Genomic DNA, 24,380 nt, shown 5'->3' on the forward strand with positions numbered 1-24,380 from the left:
AACAACCTCTTTCTCCCTCAAAGACAGTGAAGTCCACCATATTTGGATTCTAACATTATTGTCTCTGATGTGGTATATGAAGAAGTAAAAATAGTACTAAGAAAAAATAAGCTGGGAAGAGCAGCTGGACTAGATTAGGTACATACCTAAGGGTGATTCTCTTTCTTCTCCAAGAAGTCAACTGTTGAAGAAGTCTTCTTTCTCTAGGACACTGGTGTCTGAATATTTATAATCAGAAACAAATTTGGAATTGTCTAGGAGTTAACTTGCAAAGCCTTGCTGAAAATTTATCTTTCCTGGTTAGTAGTATAAATGCCAGGATTATATTGCTTAAGGAATTCACAATCATTCCTCCTAGGTAGGGGTTTAGGAACAGTGTCTTAAACTTCATCTCAGCCTCTGCAAGCGCATATCTATCATTGCTATGTGCTTCTCCTGCAGGTTGTCATTACTGGTGGAGAAAGAGAGCCTGAAAAGGAGAGATCCCCTCTCCTTCCTTGCTGAACTCTGGAAGAAGGCACAGGGGAAAAGGCCTCGGTCTGTCTCCCTGAGTGTCAGTCACTGGGAACCCCTCAGGGGTTATCCCCCTTCACATCATTATCTAATTTGCAAAGCAGAGTTGCTGGGCCTTGTTGATTCAGGTGATACAAAGTGGTGCTGATTCTGGGCTACATTTTGATTACAGTTCTATGGGTCCCGTGCTACCAGACAAATAAATCAGTCTTCCCGGGCTCCTCTTTGAAATAGATAGCTAGAGATTCCCTACCACAGAGAATATTTTGATAAAAGTCTACTACAACAATTATGATGGCTTTAAGCTGAATGATGACAACTTCACTGCTATTTTCTTCTTAGGGAAGAGGAAAAGACTGAATTAAAGGCTCACAAAGCCCTTGTTTATGCAGTCCTTGCAAAGGTGGATTTCGTTTTCTTATTTGCCCCACTTCTCTAGTTTGGCTACACATAAAGTTTTGATTTCATCAGAAAATTTCTGTTTATTGTATCAAAGTAAATGAATGACTCTTCAGAAAACTAAGAGTAGCCTTTCTCTTCCGGAGATTAAGGGGGAAAAAAGACCAACTACAATAACTGGAGCCTGGAACCAGTGAGAGACGGTTGTTTCTCAGTCAGAAACTCCAAAAAAGGAACAACAGCATGGGGGCATCTTCATGTTTATTAAACAACAATGTTTGGGAACAGTTTGGAACCTTCGATTTAGCTTGGGAACAGTTTAGTTTCACTAAATAAGGTTGTTTGAGTTCATTTGGGGATGTCTAACTAGCTTCAGACACTATTTGGTTTCTTGTTTTTGTCAGGATATGAAGAATATCAAAACCAAGTGGTTTGTTTAGAAGACCAAATTGGGAAAAATAACGACCCAGTGGAAAGCTTAGCTGCAAATAGCTTGTTACTGTCTATCATTTCCAACCTGGCTGTCATGTGGATCTTGATAATGGTGCTGGCAGGAAAGGCTGGCTGAGTTTTTCTAACATTGACAATGGAAAAGGAGCCCTCCTATCTTGTCCGCTGTCCCCCAGCCCTCTCTGGATTCCTACTCCCCTGCAGCCATATTTGCCTTCATAGGTCCCTCTTCAGCCCCGAAGGCAGTGAGTTTGCAAAGGACAAGAGGACAGGAATTGGACCTACAAATTGATGCTGTTATTTAAGGACCCAGACACTTGCTTAGTTCCCACCACTAGCCTCCCTTGCGTCCTAATGTTTCTAGTTCAAGGGGAAGTATATAGTTCCTTCAACCTGCAAGACTAGTCTTACAGTTAAGAAAGAAGGCTGAGCTCTCCTAACATAATGGCAAAGAGAAAAGCATCATCTCTTATTCTTCCCTCCTAGGGTTCTCCCCCCCCCCCCCGATTTGTACACCTCTGAAGTTAAGACTGCGTTCATGGGTACCTCTGCCTGGAGGAACTGGTTTCCCAGGGACAATCCTGGAACTACGCATCAATGCAGTCACTTAGGGGTCAAGACATTTGCTTAGCCCCAACCTCCAGGCTCCCTCTTTCGGTCCTTACAGGGCTCCCACTTCGAGGGGAAATAGGAGTACCAGAGTCCCTCACCTTGCATGAGTAGTCAAGTAAACTCAGACCCACACAGGCAGTTGAGGAAACACCACAGCATACTCCCACGTTTGGCTTATGTGCACCCAAACTGCAACACATACACACATACACACACACTCTCTTACTCTCCCCCCCCCCGCAAGGGTAGCTAATGGATTTGAACCTAAAGGGGGTGATTGGGCAAGAGTAGCAACTGTGCATACAGGTGTGTGGGGAGTAGGGGCGGGGGGAGGGGTTGGGGAAGAGAGGAAGGAGGTCCTCTGGGCTGGGATCACCCTAAATTCCCTAATGGGTCTAAAACCCTGAACTCGCCATGCAGCAGACCCCTAGTTCTCTCTCCTGGGTCCCCCCAGTATTCTCCCCAGCGATCTCCCGCCAGTCACCCATGCCCGCCCCTTCGAGGGCAGGGCCCTATTAACCCGTCCCTGGCCCGGGGGGCGGGCCGCTCCCCCCCTCCCTCTCTCTCCCCTCCCCCCTCTCTACCTCCTCTCTTACCCCCTCCTCTCCCCTTCCCCCTCCCCTCGGTGAGGCGGCGGCGGCGGCAGCAGCAGCAACAGCAGCAGCAGCCGCGGAGGCGGAGGCGGCTGAGGCTGAAGCGGCGGCGGCGGCGGCGGCGGCGGCGGGCCGGGCTCAGCTCGGGCTCCAGCTCCGGCTCCGGCTCCGGCTCCGGCTCGGGCTCGGCTCGGCGGGCGGGCGGACATGGCGGCCAACATGTACCGGGTCGGAGGTAGGATGGAACCCGGGCCTGGGGGAGGACGGGACGGGAGAGCTGGAACCCTAATCTCTGGAGAGAGCGGGGGAGGGGAGTGGGGGACAGATCCCCTCCCCCCGCCCAGCCCCGCGTGCCCCCTCCCCCTGGGCCTGCGAGGGCCACCCCCCGCCCCCGCGTCGACCCCCTCTCCACCGGAGACAGGGTGGCCCCCGCGTGTTCCCTTACCCCTGCCTTGCTGGTGGCCGCCCCCTCCCCCCGTGCCTCTCTTTCCCTGGCACCCCCCTTCTCCCCGCGTGTCCCCTCGCCCACGGGCCTGCCAGAGCCTCCCCCTCCCCCGGGCCTGCTTGGGCCCCTCCCCCCCAGGGTCAGGGGCAGATCGCCCTCCCATTCCCCCCGGGTTACGAGGCCCTGGTGGTGAGGGCGGTCGGGCATCTCCCCTGTTTCCCCTTCCCCTCTGCAATGTGGGTGCAGGGCAGTGGGGCCCAGTGAGTGTGGAGCCTGACTGTCCGACCCTGGCGGGGGAGCGTGGGGGCGGCCCACCCCAGGAGCGGGCGGGCAGGCGGGCGGAGGGAGAGCCGGGCAGGCCTGTCTGCAGGGCAGAGCCCTGGTTATCCGCCCTCCCCGCCCAGGGGCCCTGCTATGCCCAGCCCAGCCCGGGCCCCAGCTCCCCCCCCCGGAGGCAGCCGCTGATGGGGGGCAGCAGCGCCTTGGGTTAGCGCCTGCCTCTTCGAAAAGGAGAGTGATAACGTGAAACACAAACTTTCTCCCTCCTCGATTCCCTCCTGTCCCCTTCCTGACAAAATAATAATTCTGATGAGTGCTGTGCTTGCGTCTGAGAGGCTGTTCTTGCTTCTCTTCTCATTAGCTCAGCTCATGGCTAGTGGTGGGAGGGATTGCACTGGTACTGGATAAATGAGGCCACTTTGTAGGAAAAAGACAGGGAAACAGGCACCAAGAGAGACAATAACAATGGAAATCCAGCCTCTCAAATAAAACACACAGTGGGAAGTTTCCAGTGAGCCTATTAGATTGAGAAACAAGCCATACTTCAAATTTTTCTCCTTTTTTTGTGGGAAGCTTGCTCTGATATCCACACATGATGCTAAATGGGCCCAAAGGGTGTGAGAGGATAAAAAGAATTTGATTTCAGTTCCATGGGGCCCTGCCCATGTTAAAGTCCTTCCTGTTATGGCTGTGTAAAACATGTAAATATTTTCATTTTTTCAGGTTACTATGACTCTCAAGTCCACAAGCATTTGCTGTACTAAGCCCTCCCTCATTGTCTGTTGATCTATTTTTGAAAAGTTAGTTGGTCATTGAAATGTCATTTAGACTTAGAAACCTTTAAGTTACTAAGTAGTTCTCATATGAGGAAAATGGAGGCATTTGTATTATAGTCAAAAGCAAATTGGCTATGAGGGGAAAATAGTTGTACCTACTGCCTTCATTATATTCCCTTCTTAGGATCATAGATTTAGCATTGGATGTGAGAGAGCATATTGAGTGCCATTTATTCAGTGGGGGTTGAATAATTATAGCTAATGATGTTTAATCAGCCTGTGGTTATGCAGAGACCATTGTTTTGAAGTCAGAGGCACTGGATTCTAAACTTAGTTCTGTTGACTTAGTGAATGGAGTTCAGGACTTGGAGTCAGGGATTAGAATTGCATCTGAATACTTTAGCTGGGTGATTCTGGGCAAGCTTGGTTTCCTCTTCTGTAAAATGGATTCATAGTTAACAGCTGTCTCACAGAGACTCAAATGAGTTGTCATGGGTTAGTTTTCTTAAAACTTAGTGCCCTTTGTAGAAGTGAGTTGCTTTTTAAAATTTACTGTTACTAGTGTAACTTGGGGTAAGTCAAACACTCTGTGCCTCAGTTTCTTCACCTGTAAGTTGAGAGTGTTATACTCAATGATCTTGGAGGTCCCTGCTAGGTCTAGTCACATAGGCTCACAACGTGTAGGGGTCCTTGATGACTCCTCATTGTCTCTCTCACCCCCTTGTCTCCATTCATTGCCAAGTCTTATCTGTTCTACCTTTGAAATATCTCCTGTTCTCCTCTGACATTGAGACCACACTGGTACAGGCCCACTTCCCTTAGAGCTTGGACTATTTCAATAGCCTGCTGGTAGGTCTTCCTGCTTTACCTCTCTACACATTCCAGTCCATCCTCCACCCAGGTGTCAAAGTGATCTTCCTAAAGTGCAGGTCTGACCAAATTATTCCCCGTATTTAGTCACATCTAATGGTTCCCTATTGCCTCCAGGATCAAATATAAAATCCTGTGTTTGGCTTTTAAAGCCCTTCATAATCTGACCCTTGTTATCTTGCCAGTCTTGTTACACCTTACTTGATTACTTCCCTTCTCCACCCCCACTCCCCTTCAGGTACTTTTTCCTTCAGGGGCAGTGGCTTCCTTGCTGTTCCTCAGACTTATTCTCTCCTTCCCCCTGAGATTCTCTCCAATTTATTCTGTATATATTTTGTAGTATTTGCAAGTTTTATTTCCCATTAAGAACAGAGACTGACTATTGCCTTTCTCCAGTGTTTAGCACGCTGTCTAGCATGTAGTAGGCACTCCATAAATGTTTGTTGACTTGACTCTAAATCTATGATTCTAGTTAACCATGTTAATTGAAATAAATATATAAATGAAATTCATTGCCTGTGGATTGCAAACATGTGATACACGTATTTATTTTATTTAAACTTGGTTTTACATAGTGAATGAGCTGAGCTAAGAAGTTTGGAATGTGAATTGTATAATTTTCATGACTTGAATTACATCAGTGACAAAGTGATACTATTCTTTGCATGCTAATTTTGAAGTTATTAAAATATTTTTTATCTTTCATTGCAGATTATGTCTACTTTGAGAATTCCTCAAGTAACCCATATCTAATTAGAAGGATAGAAGAACTTAATAAGGTACATACTAACTTTTTCCTTTGGTCTGATTCACTGGAATTTTTACATGGTCTTAGGTGAAAGGCATGAGAGGTTTTAACACTTTGTATTCACATTCTAGATCCCAAACTTTTTGAATGATTACATATTGAAACACATTATGGCTTAGAGTCCTGAATTGTTTCTTGCCTATTATTCCCTTTGAAATAACCATTGCTGTTAACTATACCATACTTGATATTTGTAAAATTTGCAGAGTGCTTTTTTACGTTATCTCATTTCATCTTCACAACTGTGATGTAGATACAACAAATATTCTCCCTTTTTTTGTGGGTGAGAAAACTGAGGCTTAGAGATTATGAGTTTCATGCCCATGAAATTTGCAGATAGCACTAAGCTGAAAGATATAGGGGATGACAGAGTCAGCATTTTAAAAGATCTTGAAAGGCTAGAGCATTGGGCTGAATCAAATAAGATAAAATGTATATGAAAATATAATATATAAAATGTGAAATAAAAGTCAGTTCTTATACTTGAGTATAAAACGTCATTTTAACACGTACAAAATGGGGCAGGCAGGGAAAGATGTTTTGAAAAAAAATGGTCCATTAGTGTGTTTAGATCATATGACTGAATGGTGTGATGTTGCAGCAGCCAAAAAAAACTAGTGTGCAGTGGGGCTACATTAAGGGGAGGCAGAGCTTCCAGGAATGTGGTGGTTATTGTTGATCCTGTATTATGTTAGACTTCATCTAAAGTACTGTGTTGGGATGTGGGAACCACAGTTTAAAGACATTAATAAACTGGTAAATATCCTGAGAAAGGTAGCCAGGATAATGAAAGGCCTAAAATTTATGTCCTATGAGGAACTGTTGAAGAAACTGGTGGTGTTTAACATGAAGAAGAGAAAACTTGTTAGGGCATGGTAGCTGGGATCAAGGATGTGAGGGCTATCATGTTGGAAAAAGATTAGATGTGTTCTGTTTGGTCCCAGAAGGCAAAATCAGGAGCAATAGGTGGAAAGTAAAGAGACTAATTTGTATTTGCTGTCAGGAACTACTTTCCATCAATGAGAACTGTTCAGTTGTGGAATTGGCTTCCTGTTGTGCCTCATTGGAAATCTGCAGGTAGAGGTTGGGTCTAGATGGCCGCCAAAGTCCTTCCCAACTCTCCAGTTCTATAATTCTCATTCCATGGCTTGTTACACAGCTAGTGACTGTCAGAAGCAGAATTTGAAGCTAGGCCTTTATGACTCTCATTCCAGCACTCTATCCACCATCTCATGCTGCCTCCCAGTGTATATTGGATGCTTATAAATTTCTTGGAGCCCATCTAGGAAATCACTCATATAAAAATAGATAATGAACATGTATGGATACCATCTAAATGTGTAAGAGGTCACTTCTTATGTTGAATTTTAGCTTTTAATTCTTCTTTGATACATTTTTATATACTCAAATTTTATATACTCAAGCATTTATTAGGTGTTTACCTAATAGGTAAGCCAGGCACTATGCTAAGTGCTGGGTATTCAGTGAGAGGCAAAAATGGTCCCTGCCCTGAAGGAGCCCACAATCTTATTGGGGAGACAACATGCAAACTATATACAAATAAGATTTGTAGGATAACTTGGACGTAATCTTAGAAGGAAGGTATTACTAGAATTGGGAGGTGAGTAGGAAAGGAAAGGCTTATTGTAGAAGGTGTAGGAAGCCAGGGAAGCCAGGAGTTGGGAATGAAGAGGGAGAATGTTCCAGGCATGCAGAATAGTCAGTGAAAATGCAGGGAGTCTGAAGATGCTGTTCAGGAATAACAAGGAAGAAGAATACCTTTAAAAAAAAAAGAATGGCAAGGAAGGGCAGTATCATTGAATGGTAGAGTACATGAAATGTAGAATACATGAAGCACAGGCTAAAGTGAAATCAGATTGGAAAGGTAGAAAAGGGACCATAGGATTGTATATTTGATCTTGAAGTGGTGACCACTGGAGTTTATTGAATGAAGAAGAATATGTGTGTGTGTGTGTGTGGTGTGTGTGTGTGTGTGTGTGTTTGAGTGAAAGAGAGAGAGAGATGGTTATGCTTGTACTTTATGGGAAGATCACTTTGATAGCTGAGAGAAGGATGGACTGGAATAGAGAGAGACTTGAGGCAGGGAGACCAATCAGCAGGCTATTATAGTAGTCCAGCTATGGAATGATGAGGGCTTGTCCAAGTGGGGTGACAATGTCAGAGGAGAAAAGTGGGTGTAAAATATGAGAGATGTTGGAAAGGCATATCAATAATACTTGGCAACAGATTGGGAATGGGGAGGTGGTGGTGGTGAGAGAGTGAGGAGTTGAGGATGATACTAAGTTGTGAGCCTGGGTAATTGGGAAGATAGTGATACCCTCAAAAGTAATAGGAAAGTTAGGAAGAAGGGAGAGCTTGGAGGGAAAGAGAATGAGTTCAGTTTTGGACATATTTAGTTTAAGATGTCTGTGAGACTTCAGGTTTGACCTCCCTCATCATCAGGTCTCTCCTCTGTAAAAATAAGGACCACCTGTAGTATCTTACCTTACAAAATGACTGTGAGGATGTGTGTGTGTTTCTATGTCTATGACTATATCCACACACACACACACACATATGTATGTACATACATATATATGTATATGTATGTATATAATATCACTTTGCAAGTCTAAAGCCATATGTAAAGTTAATTATTATTAATGCTATTATTGTTTCTTTAGCATTGCATACTTAGGAGAATAATAAACTTGTGAAAAGTTATAAACTTGATTAATTTGAATCTAGTACTAGTACTTAGGACTATATAAAATGAAACTTTTTTATGCTGAACTCAGTCCCTGATGTCTTATATATTGATAAGATAAATAATTGTTTGAATTGAATTAGGATGTGTTTTTACTGTAGGTACTATAAACCTCCGCCAGAATGTTACTCTTTTGCTTTATTGTGGAGTAGAGGTGACCTTGGGTCTTCAAAGTATATGCCAGAGGCACCTAAGCCCTGGAAAGCTCTATCAAACTGGATAAACCTTCTAGCATGGACCCATTTGATGAACATCATGTATGTTGCCCATAGATAATCTGAGCTAAGCTCAGAGAAGCTCATGAAGTTGACTGCAGAGTGAAGAGTCTCCTGGCCTTGGCAGCCTAGGAGACCTAAGTTAACAAATCTATTGATCTTTTTTTTTAATATCTCCTTCATTTCTGAATATTATGTTGGCCCACCCTAGCTAGGCAGCCATTCCTTCTAATAAAGATTTATAAAAGAGGAGAAAAAAGAAGATTAAAGTCAACCAGTCCCTCAGTGGAATCTGATAATTTGGCATAACCAGTGTGGAACCTCCTTGCTTCCTCTGAAAAGAAGGGAGGGAAGTGTGTTTTCTCAACTCCTCCTCAGGCTAAGCCTGGAAGATTTAAGTTAAGGAGGGATTGTGGTCTGCTTTGGTGGTATCCATGGTAATGAAATTAGAGATATTTGAAGAAATGAAGATATGCTAAAGAAATCATGGACTGCATATGTGGACCATAGGTTTCTAACTACCCTTTTATTTCTCCACAGTAAATTGAGAGATATAAGTGTAGCAGTGTAAGAATACATAGTTAAAAACTTTTTGATTGCTAACGTCTTATAATGTTATTTGAAAAGGAGAAAATAACTAATGGAGCTATGTGCTGATTAGCTGAATGTTACTGGATGAGTGCTGGGCTAACTGGATGTTGCTCATGCCTAAAACCAAACTTTTTGACCTGGGATCTGTGAAAAAAATTTTTTTGATAACTGTTTCATTATAATTGGTTTCCTTTGTATTTTAGTATATTTTGAGGTGTCCATAACCTTCACCACACTACTAAAAAAGGTTAAGAACCTTTTATCTGGAAGCTGATGGAATTATAGACCAACCCTTGTGATGTAAGCCTAGATTCGAGTAAACTAATGAAAATCTGGTCTCAGCCTTCAAGGTCCCTGGGTTGCTGAGTATGGTCCAGTCTGTGCCCAAGTAGACCTGGGATATTGAGCCTCATTGTAATTATTGCTTTTCTGGAACAGTTTACAGATGCTTCTGAGATTACCCTGTGGAGGTTTTAGTCTGTCTAGGTTTACCATTTCTGGGACTCTGGGTAAATTCAAGATCAGCCTGTAGGTAGATGGAAGATCCTCTTGTCTTCCTGGTGATGTTAACCAACTTCCTATTCTGCTGACTCAAGGAGTATGGTTTCAGACAGTTCTCTAAAGCTAGGCAAAAAAGTCAGAAAGCTCTGAGTTAACAACAGCAGCAAATATGTATTAAGTAATGAAGAGAAGCTTTGGAAAATGAAGCATAGCTGGAGGAATCAGACTTTATTCTCTCCTGATGAAGGGGGGGGATAAGAAGTGGGACAGAAAAACTTTAGCAGATTTTTATTTCAGACTTTCTTCTTCCCTAATGGATTGAGAAGATAAGAATTGAAATATAAAAACTTTACCAGACTTTTATTTTTCTGAAATGTTTAACTCGTTGAGGCTGGTTGGGGGGGAACCACAGCACCCTTCTCTGTGTTATATATCCCCAAGTGTCTACCAGCAACTCTGAGGCTTGGCTTATTAATCAGTCAAGAGAAAATGAAAGAAGAAATTAGATGGAGCTGAAAGCATGTCTCCCATTTTATGAATAAGCACATTTTAGTAAACCAGCAAGCATTTATTAAGCCCTTACAACATGCCAGGCACACTGACTAAATTAACTTTGTAGTGCTTACTAGTAGAGACCTCACCACTGAAAATGAATTCAGTGTAAAAAAAAAAGTGTTAAAACATGGTGTTTTCCATGTAAGATCATAAAATTTAAAGCAGGAAGTGACCATAAAAGTCATTTAGACTAGCTCCTCATTTTATAGATGAGGATGAGGAAACTTCAGCTTAGGTCCTCAGGTTCCAAATTCAGCTCCTTCCATTTCACTGTGATATCTGCGCCTTGAATTTTCATTAGGGTTTCCTTTGACAAAAAATAATTAGCTTGCAGTTGAGGCTTTTGATGGGTGATTTGCATTTGCTTAGCTTTTTCATTCACAAAATTGCTGAATTGGTGATTTTGAAGTATGTTTTCTATCCTAGTATTTTGAGATACGGTATTATTTTGACTAGGATTTAAATGATTACAGTTTTATGGAGCAATAATTCTATAACATTTTTCATTCTAAAATATTGCAGTTGAACTACAATTTTACTGCCTCATTTATAGTCTACTTAGGTCTTTTAATTCATATTTAGTTGTGTCTCCACGTTTTCAGAGAAATTTGGAAAATTTGTGTGAAAATAGAAGTCATAACATTCTATTGTAGGTAGGTGTTATTTTTTTTTAAATGAAGCTTCATAGTGAATGATAGACTTTCTTGAAAGCTTTCAGAATTAATAGAGTTGAGAGTAGGGTAGAGAGCACCAGCTGCAGTAAATTATAACATAACTGAATATTGATTATATAATGTGCTGTAGCCAAGAAGTAAAAAGAGTTGATATGTTTGTAACTCATGAAAGTAAACTAAATAGTACTAAGAATATTGACTATCATAGATTTGTAGAATCTCTTGACTCATTAGGTCACCTTAAAGTCATTCTGTTCCCTTGTACCAATACAGCATTGGTGTCAAACTAGTATGGAGGAAAAATGGGGAAAGGCTGTTGGCCTGCAGGTTGGCGTATGCTTCCTTTGAATTAGGTTGGGAGGGAAAATAATTATTAAATATCAGAATTAGTTAAAAATTTTTTGATTAATTTCTTGTACCTAATCAGGCTAATAAACAGATTTTAGTATTTAAGGTGCTCAAATCATATCAGCTGGTTTATGCTAATGTGTTTTTTTAAAATGTACATTCAATTTATGCTGGAAACTGAGCAAATGTCGATTATTACTTTTGAATATGAATTTTCTTAGACCTATTTCATCGTATAAAAGTATTGAATGGATCATATAAAAAAAGCTCATAAATTGATGGTATACCATGAATACTCTTATTTTGGAAGCTGTTTACATCTAGTATTCAGCAGAGATGACTTTTTTTTCCCCTTTTTCTTAGACGGCCAATGGCAACGTGGAAGCAAAAGTAGTATGCTTTTATAGACGGCGAGACATTTCCAACAGTCTTATAATGCTTGCAGACAAGCATGCTAGTAAGTCAATTTTCTTTTATTTTGGCATTTTAATGTTTTATTTTCTAGGTTATGCACCATGTAGGAAGTATTATGTACTTCGTTCTGTTTTTCCATACTTGATTATTTTCCTACCTGTCTTTCTCATCCATTTAGAGCTAATACATTTTCCTGGTGGTTGATTATAGTAGACCTTTTTCTTGTAGGTTGCATCATTTAATTATTAATTAGTCATGATGTAGAAATAGGAGCCTTTGCCTAAAGTGCCTTAGCAAAGAATCAGCACAGTGTGACTATCTCCTTTTGTGAGTTTAATGTATTGGATTAAAATAATGAAAGACATGTTTTATAATTAATTGATTTTTATGTGGAAAAGTTTTCTTTTGTGGGGAGGAGTACCTTATATTTTTTTTTTTTTACTTAAGCCCTTTTATTTGAACTATTTTGTCAAAATGTGTAATGTTAAAAATGAAATGTAACTTTAAATGGAGAACTTTTAACTATAGAGCATTGAACTATATATCTATATATATATATATCTATATATATATCTATATCTATATCTATATATATATATATATATATATATATGAGGAACTTTAGAGATAAGCCTTCTAGTCTAACTCCTTTAGTTCACTGTGAGAAAACTGAGGCCCAGAATACTGAAGTGACTTACTTAAGGTTGCACAAGTTTAAAGTGACAAAATTGAGGTTCAGACCTAAGACTTATTACTAATAATCTGATATTCTTTTTACTGTTATTGGGAATTTTTTTCTTCCATTATATCTGTAGTATCCTTTTCTTTTCTTTTTTTTTTTGGTCAGCATCTTTGGAATATATCTGCTTCTAGTTCTTTTAAAATAAACTCTACATAGAATCAAAATACTAGTATTGAAAATCTTATCCATAAGTCTGTTAATTGTACACAATATATGAAAGGCTTTGTTTAGGATGATACTGTGATCTCTTTTATAACAATAATCTCAGTCTTTGTAACTCTGAAGTCTTGTAAATTTGGTAATATTGAGCTTATTGAGTACAAGGATTTGGTGGCCCACAGGCTAATTTCTCAACAGTTTTACTATAACCACTAGGATAACAAATAAACTCATATTTATATAGAACTGAAAAGTTTAGAAAGCACCTTATCTGCAACAGCTATATGAGTGGGGTAGGTGGTAATAAAGATTATCATCTATATTTTCAGAAGAAGAAACTAAGACTTGTGAAGTGGTCTATCTGTGGTCACATAGCCATTTATAAGTATTGGAGCCAGAATCAAAACCAAGTTTCCTGACTCCAACTTAACTGCTGATGTCTACTATACTATGTTGCCTTTATTCCTCTCAATTTTCTTAGCTTTGTAGTATCCGTTATGATTTTGACCATACTTAATAAAAGGAAAATATAACATGATATACTAGGCTTAGAGTCAGAAGACTTGGGTTTAAGTCTACCTGTTTCTTACTGCTCATGTGATCTTGGGCAAGTCATGTCTCCTTGAATGTCTGCTTATTTATCAAATTAGGAGTTAGTCTGTAGATTCCTTTCATTTCTAATATATTTTGACTATTTCATGATCATGGACATTTCTGTATAGTAAATATATTTGTAGATAAGAAGCTAGTAGACTTAGATGGATTTGGGACCAGTTGTTGAATGACCAGAGCTAAGAGATAGTGATTAGTAAATATATATATGTGTGTGTGTGTGTGTGTGTGTGTGTGCACACACACACATATACACATTGTTTTTATGAGCAATTATTCTTCTTATTGTTAGGTGTCCCCTTCAAACAATAAAAAACATCTTCATAATAAATAAATATATATATTATATATATATATTTGAGAACATAATTTTTATGTTAGCTATATTTGGATATCTCATTCTGCATTTTAAGTCCACCACATCCCTATTAAAAAGTGGTTAGTGTGTTTCATCTTCAGTCCTCTGGATTCATGGTTTATAAAGAGTATATATCAACTGGAAGGGAAGTTCCTAGTGGAATGTTACAGTCATCTGTCCTTGGTCCTGTACTATTGAAAATTATTAATAACATGAATAGAGATATGATTGTCATGTTTATCAAATCTACTAATTCCACAAAGCTGGGGTGGATAGCTAGTACACTGAATCATAGAATCAGTATCCAAAAATGTATCTTAATAGATTGGAAAGTTAGGCTAAAACTAATATGATTACATTTCAAAAGCATAAAATTTCAGATTGGAAAAGACTCTTGTGACTAACTAGTCCTACCCATACCTGATAAAGAATCCCTACTACAATTTATTTGACAAGTGCTGTAGTCTTTTTGCCTTGGAGATCTTCAGTGAGAAGAAATCCATTAACTTCTGAGGCAACTCAGTCCAGTTTGGATACCTCTATCGAGAAATTTTAGCCTAAATTTGCTTCTTTGCAATTTCCACCCATTGCTTCTAGTGCTTCCTTTGGGGCCGGATAGAATCAGTCTAATTCTCCCTTCCAAGTGAAAGCCTTTTAAATACAATAAGGCAGCTATTTTGATTGTCTTCTTGATTCCATGTCTTCTCACTTCAATGTCTTCTTTTCTTCAGGCTAAACATTTCCATCTCTTTCAGCCCATTCTCCCTTGACAGGACCCTCAAAGTCCTTCACCATGGCTTCCCTCTTTTGCATGTGCATGTATTCTGCAGCTTGTAATGACCTTCCTTAAATGTGACTTCCGGAATGGAATACAATGTTCTTCTTACATTCTGACCGTGGCAGAGTGGATCAATATTATCACCTTCTTTTTCTTGGAAGCTCTACCTGTCTTTTGCAAAGAAGTAGGGAGAGGTATCTTTTTAAATCTCTTCTTTGGGGCTTAGCTAAGTTAAAATAATTTTACAACATTCAGTTTCAGTTGTTTTGTTGTTGTTTCTGTTTACATTGTACAAGTCATTGTGTATATTGTTTTCCTGGTTCTATTTACTTAATTTTTCATTCATTTATTTGTATAAGTCTTCCCATGCTTCTTTGTATTCATCATGTTTATCACATGTAATAGTCCATTGCATTCTTGCATCACAATTTGTTGAGTTACTCCCTGACTGCTGGGCATCTACTTTGTTTCCCATTCTTTGCTACAGTGAATATTTTAGTATGTTATGGGGCCTCCTCTTTTGTCATTGACTTCCTTGGTGTTTGTGTGTATCAGTGGAATCTCTTGGTTGAAGGGTATGGGCATTAAGTCACTGTCTTTTCACAATTCCAAATTTCCTTTCCAAAGTGGTTATAACAGTACACAGCTCTACCAACAATGATTGTGTCTGTTTTAATGCTGCTTGCTGCTTAAGCTGTTATCAGATATTTCTTGGCAAACATATGACATTTTTATTTTTTATTTTTGCTGTCCTCTAAAATACCCATTTTTTTTTCAGATTAACTACTTTCCAGTAGTATGTCTTTCGTTTTGTACTTCTAGACAAGGTCTTTGATTTTTTTTTATATGTAAAATAAGGATACCATAACTTGTCCTAACTACTTCTTGGATTATAGAAAGGATCAGATGAGATAATGCATATGAAAGCACATTGAAAACTAGTTTTGTAAAATGCTACAGACATATAAGGTGTTTTGAATGTAATATTGCTTTAAGAGAGGAGTAGTAGACAATAGGTCAATTTAGTGGTTTTTATAGTGAATAGTAACACTGACAGTCACTTCAGCGATCTCTGATCCTACTCAGATTTTTTGTTGCATTTAAAAATATTTTGAGATGTCCGTAGGCTTCATCAGACTTCACCAAAGTTGTCTCATATTTTGTCTACATTTCCCCACAACCCATTCTTCTCAACCTCTTGCTATTCAACATCTATTGTTAGTGCTTTGTTGAAATTGATCTTTCAGTGGTTACCAGTGACCTTTTTTCTTTAAAAAAAATCTTATTGATGACTTTTATTTTTTAAACCATAGTCATTTCCCAGTATACCACATACCTCTAATAGAACCAAACCTCCCTTGTAACAGAAATAGTTAAGTGTAACCAACCAATACAGTGACAGAGGCAGGGTGGTAGAGTGTGAGGAGGACTGGCCCTAGAGTTCTTTTGCTGATTCTTCATTTGTATTATGCTTGATAATTGTTAGTCCTTCAAAGGTCTGTCCAAGACCATCTTCTCTTTTCTGTCTTTATTCCGTCACTTAGTGATCACATAGGTTCTCATGGCTTCATTGATCATCTTAATACTGATGATCCTCAGTTCTATTCATATAGACCTCAGACCTCAAATTTTTGTTGAACTCCAGTCACCCAACACCAACTATTTTTTGTATAGTTCAGATTAGAGTTCCTACAGACATCTCAAATTCATCATGTCCAAAATAATTCATCTTTTTACCCAAACCCTCTTCCCACCTTCTCCATTACTTTTGAAGGTACATCATTCTAGTCATCCAGGTTTGTAACCTCAATGTCATCCTTGACTTCTCGCTCACTCACCCTATATATCTAGTCAATTGCCAACTTTTGCAATTCCTTTATAATGCTTCACACATGAATTTCCTTGCCAGTATCATATAGCTACTGCTCTAGTTCAGGCCCCCATCACTAGCACCTGAACTATTATAATATCCTTTCAGTTGTACTCCCTTCCTGAAGTTTCTTCCCACACTGATCTATCCTCCATTGAGATTTCTAAAATGTAAGTCTGACCATGTCATCCCTTTACTCAGTTAATTTCATTGACTTATCATGTCAAGACTCAAAGATAAACTCTGATGGCATTAAAGATCTTAACAACCTGGTCCCTTACCTATTTTTCCAATCTTTTAACATATTATTTCCTTCATAGACTGTGATCTAGCCATACTGTTCTACGTGCTGTTCCTTGAATCCAGCTCCTATCTTTGTCTCTAACATTGGCTTTTGTTTACCTTCTTAGAATGCTCTCCCTTTTCACCTCCAGCTATGAGACTCTGTCATCCTTTAAGACAAGACTCATCTCCTTCTGGAGGCCTTTTCTGGTGCCCCCAGATACTCCTGTCATTCCTGCTAATATTATCTTCCATATATTCTGCAATTATGTTGTTGTTTATAGATACTGTATCCCTCATTAGAACGTAAGCTCTTTGAGAGCAGTGACTCGGTTTTTTCTCTGTGTCCCTAGTACTTGGCTTTGTGCCTGGCACATACTAAGTTGATGATTTAGTTACTTAACTACTTCCCTGGGTCTCATTTTCTTCATCTTTAAAAAGATAGGCTCTGAGGTCCCTTTCGGCTGTAATGTGTAATCCTTGTCTTGTAGGGTATGCTACATTTTGTACCCATATTCTTTCCCTTCTCTGCAGAAAGAGAGAGGCAAGTGTGTTTTATCATCTGCCTTCTGGAATCAAGATTGATCATTGAATTTAATCAGAGTCCAGGTAGTTTTTAGTGTTTTTGTTTATATTACTATATATATCATGTGTGTTACTCTTTATTTCTTACTCTGTATCAGTACATCTAAGTCTTGGCATGCTTTTCTGCAGTTCTTACATTTTTTCATTTCTTATGACACATTTCAGGCATACACTACAATTTGTTCAGGCATTCCTCAGTCTATGGATAACTAATATATTTTTGGTTTCTTGCTACCTCCCAAAATGTGGTGTTATAGATATTTTGGTACATAAAGGACCTTTCAGTATGACTTTAAGTATTTGTCCAGTACTGGTGTTGCTAGGTCAAAGGGGTATTAGCAACTTAATAACTTTTTTCACATAATTTCAAATTATTTTCTAGGATAATTGGACCAAGTCATTGCTGTACCAATGGAAAATGTGTCTTAAAGCTTTCTGCATTCTCTTCAATATTGTCTACATTTTAGCCAATTTCCAGGATGCGAATTAAAGTCTCAGAGTTTTACAAATGTGTATTTCTCATAATGATTTGGAACATTTTATCATATTGTTGTTGCTAGTTTACATTTTTCTTTTTGAAAACTGGTTATTCATGTCTTTGACTGCTTATCTATTAGGCAATGACTGTTAATCTTAGTTCCCTATATATCTTGAGTGTTAGACTTTTATTAGAGATATTTGATGCAAAGATTTTTTCCCCCAATCAATACCTTAGTCTGATTGTATTAATTTTTTTCATGCAAATTTTTAAAAAGTTTATGTAATACAAATTATCTATTTTGTTTTTTGTGATCACTTCCATTCTTAGTTTCATTAGGAAAAATTCCCCTAACCATAGCTGTTAAAGTTCTGGTCTCCAATACATGACCTTTCAAATTTATGTTTCCTGTCTATTTGGAACTTTATTGTGGAATATGTTCTAAGAATCTGTTCTAAACTTTTTTTCTGTTAGTTGCTTTCAAATTGGCCCCCAGTTATTGTCAAATATTGAATCTTTTTCCTATTAGTTTGTGATCTAGGGTTTATCAGATATGTTTGTACAGGATTGGCTTGCTTTTAGGCCTTGCTTAGGAAATCTGATATGATCACCTTAAAAAAATTCGATGTTTTGTCAAAAACATCCAAAATTAAGACAGCTAAACTTGTTTAGTAACTTTTTATATTCAAATGAATTAATTTTAGTGAGTAAAGTCTAATAATTCTTTCTCTGTCCCATTTTAGATTCTTTGTTCTTACTTTTTTTCTTATTTGGTTATGGTAGTATATACTTAATCTTTTTTTGCATTACATTATTTAATAGTGATGCTTCCAGATTTCTTTGTATTCCTCATGATCATTGATTTTTAGTATAATTCTAGTATTCTACTAACGTACTATAATTTAGTTATTAAATTTTTTTTTCAATGAGCAAAAATAGGCCTTCTTTCTTTCTACCTCCCTCCCCCCATTAAAAAAAGAAAAACAAACAAAACTCTTGTTAGAAACGTGTATAGTCAAGCAGGACGAACTCCCAAATTGGCATAGTTTGAAGAAAATATGTCTCAGTCTGCATGCTAAGTTCTTCACTTCTCTATCAGGAGGCGGATAGTATTGATTCCCCGGGAATTGTGGCCAGTTTTTATGCTGATCAGAAGTCCTAACTCTTTCACAGTTGTCTTTACGATCATGTCATTGTATGATTGTTCTCCTAGTTCTGCTAGTTTTACTCTGCATCAGTTCATAGAAGTCTTCCAAGGTTTCTCTGAAACCATTTCTGTTATCATTTCTTATAGCATAATAGTATTTCATCACATTTTATGTACATCCATTTTTTAAATGATGTGTACTTCCTCATTTTCCACTTCTTTGCAATCACAGAAAGAAGTGCTGTCAGTATTTTTGTATGGGGGGTTTTGCTTAGGACATCCTTTAATTTACCCTTCCTCTCATTATCTGTTCTCCTACCTCCCCTTTCTTTTCTGTTTCCCTATTTAGGGAAGTGTATTTCTGTACCAAACTCTATATATGTTTTTTTTTCCTTATTTGACCAGTTCAGATGAGAGTGAGGTTCAGGTGTCAACCAGTCCTTCTACCCTTTCATCCTTGTTTGTTTAGATTTCTAATGCACATCTCAACAATATGAAATAGTTACCCAATAATTTCTCTCCCTCCACCTCCAGTATATTTCTTTTTTCCCCCCCCTTTTAAGGTCTTTAAGATATAACATAAGCAGTCATAGGTTCTCTTTTGAACTCCCACTGTGACCCCTGGTTATGATAGGGTTCAGAGGGAACACATGTATCACCTCCCCTTTTAGAACATAAAAAGTTGCTCCGATTATTCATGTTTACCTTTCAATTTTCTCTTGATTCTTATGTTTGTACTTCAAAGTTTTTATGTAGCTTGGGGCTTTTTATCAGGAAGTTGGAAGTCTAATTAAAGGTCTGTTTTTCCCCTCAGTAAGATTATACTTGGTTTTTCTGTGTAAGTTACTTTTTGTTTGTAAATATGTTTACTTTGCCTTCTGGCCTATCACATTCCAAGTTCTTTATACCTAATATGGGGGATGCTAAATCTTGTGTGATCTCAGCTATAGCTTCTTGGTACTTGAATTCCCTTTTTTTTTTTGTTTGATTGTAGTATTTTTCCTTCGATATGGAAATTCTGGATTTTGGCTACAATGTTCCTGAGAGTTTTCATTTTGGTTTTTCTATTAGGGAAATCCTTTCTTGTTTTCCTTTGCCCTTCGGTTCTAAGAGATCCAAGTAGTTTTCTTTTACGATTTCTTTTTAAAATAAATTCAATTTTATCATATTTTTAGTTCCAAATTTTTTCTTCCCTTTTCAATCTCCTATTCATTGAGAAACCAAGAAGAAGGGAATCCATTGCAAATATGTGTAGTCATGCAAAACAAATTTCTGCATTAGCTGTATGTGATTTCTTGAATGATGGTGTGTAGGCTCTTTTTTTTGTTGTTCATAGCTTTCAGGTATTCCAGGGATTCTTAAATTATCTATCTTTGAGCTGTTTTCCAGGTCAAATGTTTTTTCTCCGAGTTACCTTATATTTTCTCCTATTTTTTAATATTTGTTTTAATATTTCTTGTTTTTCGTGGAGTCATTGGCTTCTATTTGGCTGATTTTCAGGGAGTCTTTTGCCTGAGAAAGGCTTGGTACATCCTCTTTCAAGCCGTTTATTTTTTTCAAATTGTTTCAAATTGTTTCTTCTATAGCTTGAATTTCATTTCCTTTTTTTTTTGTTTAGAGCTTTCATTTTATTTATAAAAAAATAGGAAACCTTTTCAGCTGTTGCTTCATCTCTTTTAGGAATTATAGTTGAATTAGTGCCAAGATCTCTTTCTTTGAGGTTTTGCTTATAGATGTTTGAGAGACGTTTTCTTCTGAGTTTTCATATTGAATCACCATAAGAATTTTTATGATGGGGTCCTTTTTTTGTTTGAACATTCTTCTAGCCTACTTCCTGACATTGGGCTTAAAGTTATAAGGCCAAGTTCTGCACATTAGTGGAGGGGAATGTCTGGGCTGGTTGATGTCCTAGAAATATGAAATCATTTATTTAATTGCTTCATAGTTTCTTACAGCTATATTTATACAGCTTTTCCCTGTGTTTCTCTTGTTGGAGATGTTTCTACTTCTGATATTCTATCATCTGGTTTCTTTTTTTTTTAAATGAATCTGTCAGGTATTTATCAAGTATATACTATGTAGTAGGTACTGTGGCAGGCCTTGGATACATATGTAAAGAATGAACCAATCCCTACTTCCAGGAAGTTTACATTGTAATAGTGGAAGAAATAATAGAATATCATACAGAAGCTCCACAATTGTAAGTCAAGTGCCCTAAGGAGACCAAAAGAGCCTAAAAACTTCCTTAGAACTTCAAATATTTAAGTTACTTGTTGAACAGAAGGAAATGGCAGCTAATGGCCGCACTGGGTTAGAATTTAAATTTGTAAAAGTGGAAACTATTATTAATGATGAAACAAGCATTTGTTTTTTAAAATTGAATTATATTTTGTTTTCAAACAAAGATCTGCCTTCTCTCCCTCTTCTTCTTCCCATCACGTTGAGAAAGCAAAAACAAAAGTCTGGTTACATACGTGTTTAATTGAGCAAACAAATTCCCATACTGTCCATGTTTCCCTTCCCCCCCGCCCCCCCCCAGAAAAAGAAAAGCCTCAGTCACCACTTTGAATCCATGATTTGCTTGATCAGGTGGCGGGTAGCACGTTTATCCAAGTCCTCTGGAATGGTGATTGCTCACTGTGTTGACGAGAGAATCTAAGTCGTTCAAAGTTATCTGCTTTAAAAATATATTGTATAAATTGTTCTAATTCTGCTTATTTCACTTTGCATTAGTTCATATAAGTCTTCCCAGGTTTTTCTGAAACCATCCCTTTCATCATTTACAGCAAAGTAGCGTTCCTTCACCTTCACATACCACAACTTCCCAATAATCAACTGGTGGTGCAGGGGATAAAGTGATGAGCCTGGAAACCGGAAGACCTGAGATTATATGTGGCCTCAGATACTTAGTATCCATATGACCTGGACAAGTCACTGAACCTCTGTTTGTCTCAGTTTCTTCAGCTGTAAAATAGGGGTAATAATAGCACCTACCTTGTAGGGTTGTAGGAATAATAATGATGCTAATAAGAGCTAGCATTTATGTAAAGCAGGACTTCTTAAACTTTTTCCACTCATGACCCCTTTAGTGCTTCTTAAACTGAATTGAGCATATTATGTGCCAGGCACTGTAGTAAACACTTTATAAATCTTATCTCATTTGGTCCTAACAATTTTGGGAGGTAGATACTATTGTTTAGCTTCATTTTACAGGTAAGGAAACTGAGGCAAACAGGTTAATTGACTTGTCCAAGGTTACACAGCTCATAAGTCATTGAGGCTGGATTTGAACTCAGGTCTTCCTGACACCAATCAAATGAAATAATATTTGTAAAAAAAACACTTAGCACAGGGCTTGGCATGTAGCAGGCTCTATACAACTAATTATTCTATTCCCTTTCTCCAGTTGATGGGCACCCCCTCATTTTTTAATTCTTTGCCACCCCAAAAAGAATTGCTACAAATATTTTTGTACAGATTGTTATTCTCTTTCTTTGATCTCTTTATTAGCGCTATAGACCTAGCCTATTGCCGGGTCAAATGGTATACCAAATGTAATAGATTTTTTGCATGTAGTTCTAAATTGCTTCCTGGAAGGGCTGGACCAATTCACAGCTCAGCCAACAGTAATAGATCTGTTAATAGATCTGTTTTGCCATAGCCCCTTTCAGCATTTGTTATTTTCCTTTTTTTTTCTTCGACGTTGCCAATTTGATGGGTGCAAGGTGGAAATTTAGAGTTGTTTTAACTTATATTTCTGTAATAGTGAGTTAGAGCTTTTTCATGATTGATAATGATTCGTATTCTCATAAGTTTGAATGAGCTAATATGTCTTAGAAATGAGGGATCTTTATCAGACCCTGGTTGCAAATATTTTTCTTCCATTTTCCTACTTCTCTTCTAATTTTAGTTTGTGTACAAACTTTAATTTTGTGTAATCAAAACTGTCCATTTTACCTTCTGTGATGCTCTCTGTCTCCAAAGATCTGACAAGTTATTTCTTGCTCCTCTAATTTATGATGCCAATTTTTTTGTTGATTTGTTTTTTCTCTTTTTATTGTTGAAAATACTTAAATATATAAGATATGCTATATAATATAAATATGCTTCTTTCTATGTCAAGTGTTTTTTTTTAAATAAACAACATATTGTTGGGTTTTGCTCTCTAAGCCATTCAATTATCCTTTTCTGTTTTATAGATAATTCATTCCATTCACAGTTACAATTGTTAATTTTATATTTCTTCCCATTCTGTGCTCTTGTCCTTTTCCTATTCTTTTTTCAAAATGGATAATTTTTATTACATTAAAAAAAAGGTTTTTGCATAGACAATACCAATGGAACTAAGATTAGCGGGGAAGCAGGAATCTGGGGAATAATTTTTACAGTGTCTTTTTCTTTTACATTTTTTTAATATAAATTTACTTATTTTTAGTTTTCAATATTCACTTCCACAAGTTTTTGAGTTCCAAATTTCTCCCCCTCCCCCCACCCCAAGATGGCATGCATTCTGAATACCCCTTCCCCTGGTCTGCCTTCTCTTCTATCTCTCCCCCCTCCCTTCTCTTATCCCCTTCCCCTTCTATTTTCCTGTAGAGCAGGATAGACTTCTGAACCCCATTTCCTGTATTTCTTATTTCCCAGTTGCATGTGAAAACATTTTTTTTAAACATGTGTTTTTAAAACTTTGAGTTCCAAATTTTCTCCCTTCCTCCCTCCCCACCCACCCTCATTGAAAAGGCAAGCAACTCAATATAGGTTGTACATGTGCAGTTATGCAAAACACTTCCTTAGTAGACATGTTGTGAAAAACTAACTCTATTTCCCTTAATCCTATCCTGCCCTCCCATTTATTCTATTCTTTCTTTTGACCCTGCCCTCCTCAGAAGTATTTGCTTCTGATTACCCTCTTTCCCAATCTGCCCTCCTCTCTATCACCCCCTGCTCTCTTGTCCCTTCTCCCCCTTTCCTGTAGGGTAAGACAGATTTCCATACCCAATTGAATGTGTATGTTATTCTCTCCTTAAGCCAAATCCTATGAGAATAAGATTCCCTCATTCCCTCTCACCTTCCCCTGTTTCCCCTCCACTGTGAGAGACTTTTCTTTTCTGTTTTTTTTTGTGAGATAATTTACCCCATTCTACCTCTCCCTTTCTTCTCCGAGTATCATCCTCTCTCATCCCTTAATTTTATTCTCCAGATATGACCCCTTAATCTTCAACTCACCCTGTGCCCTCTATCTATCATCTATACATACATAAATTTTTTCCTTCAACTACCCTAATACTGACAAAGTTCTCATGAGTTACAAATATCATCTTTCCATGCAGGAATGTAAACAGTTCAATCTTAATAAGTCTCTTATGATTTCTCTTTCCTGTTTACCTCTTCATGTTCCACTTGAGTCCTGTATTTGAAAGTCAAATTTTCTGTTTAGCTCTGGTCTTTTCATCAGGAATGCTTGAAAGTCCTCTATTTCACTGAATGACCATTTTTTCCCCTGAAGGATTATACTCAGTTTTGCTGGGTAGGTGATTCTTGGTTGTAATCCTATCTCCT

General features: G+C 38.2%; 1 protein-coding gene across 5 annotated transcripts in view; it reads left to right on the plus strand.

The window, feature by feature from the left end:
- The first annotated feature begins 2,532 nt into the window (after positions 1-2,532).
- MTA3 (metastasis associated 1 family member 3) overlaps positions 2,533-24,380 on the plus strand; it is a 202,827-nt gene continuing 180,979 nt past the window's right edge. Inside the window, exons 1-3 of one of the 5 annotated variants that reach the window (XM_078149493.1) lie at positions 2,533-2,802; positions 5,649-5,716; positions 11,760-11,853. In XM_078149493.1, coding sequence (XP_078005619.1) covers positions 2,775-2,802; positions 5,649-5,716; positions 11,760-11,853 — 190 coding nt within the window. In that variant the 5' untranslated portion in view covers positions 2,533-2,774. The remainder of the gene's footprint in view (positions 2,803-5,648; positions 5,717-11,759; positions 11,854-24,380) is intronic. The other 4 variants (XM_078149495.1, XM_078149492.1, XM_078149494.1 and 1 more) reach the window with 4 other exon arrangements.

Source organism: Phascolarctos cinereus, unplaced genomic scaffold (genome assembly GCF_003287225.1).
Source record: "Phascolarctos cinereus isolate Bilbo 61053 unplaced genomic scaffold, phaCin_HiC Scaffold_2;HRSCAF=192, whole genome shotgun sequence".
In the NCBI taxonomy this organism is placed as follows: Eukaryota; Metazoa; Chordata; class Mammalia; order Diprotodontia; family Phascolarctidae; genus Phascolarctos; species Phascolarctos cinereus.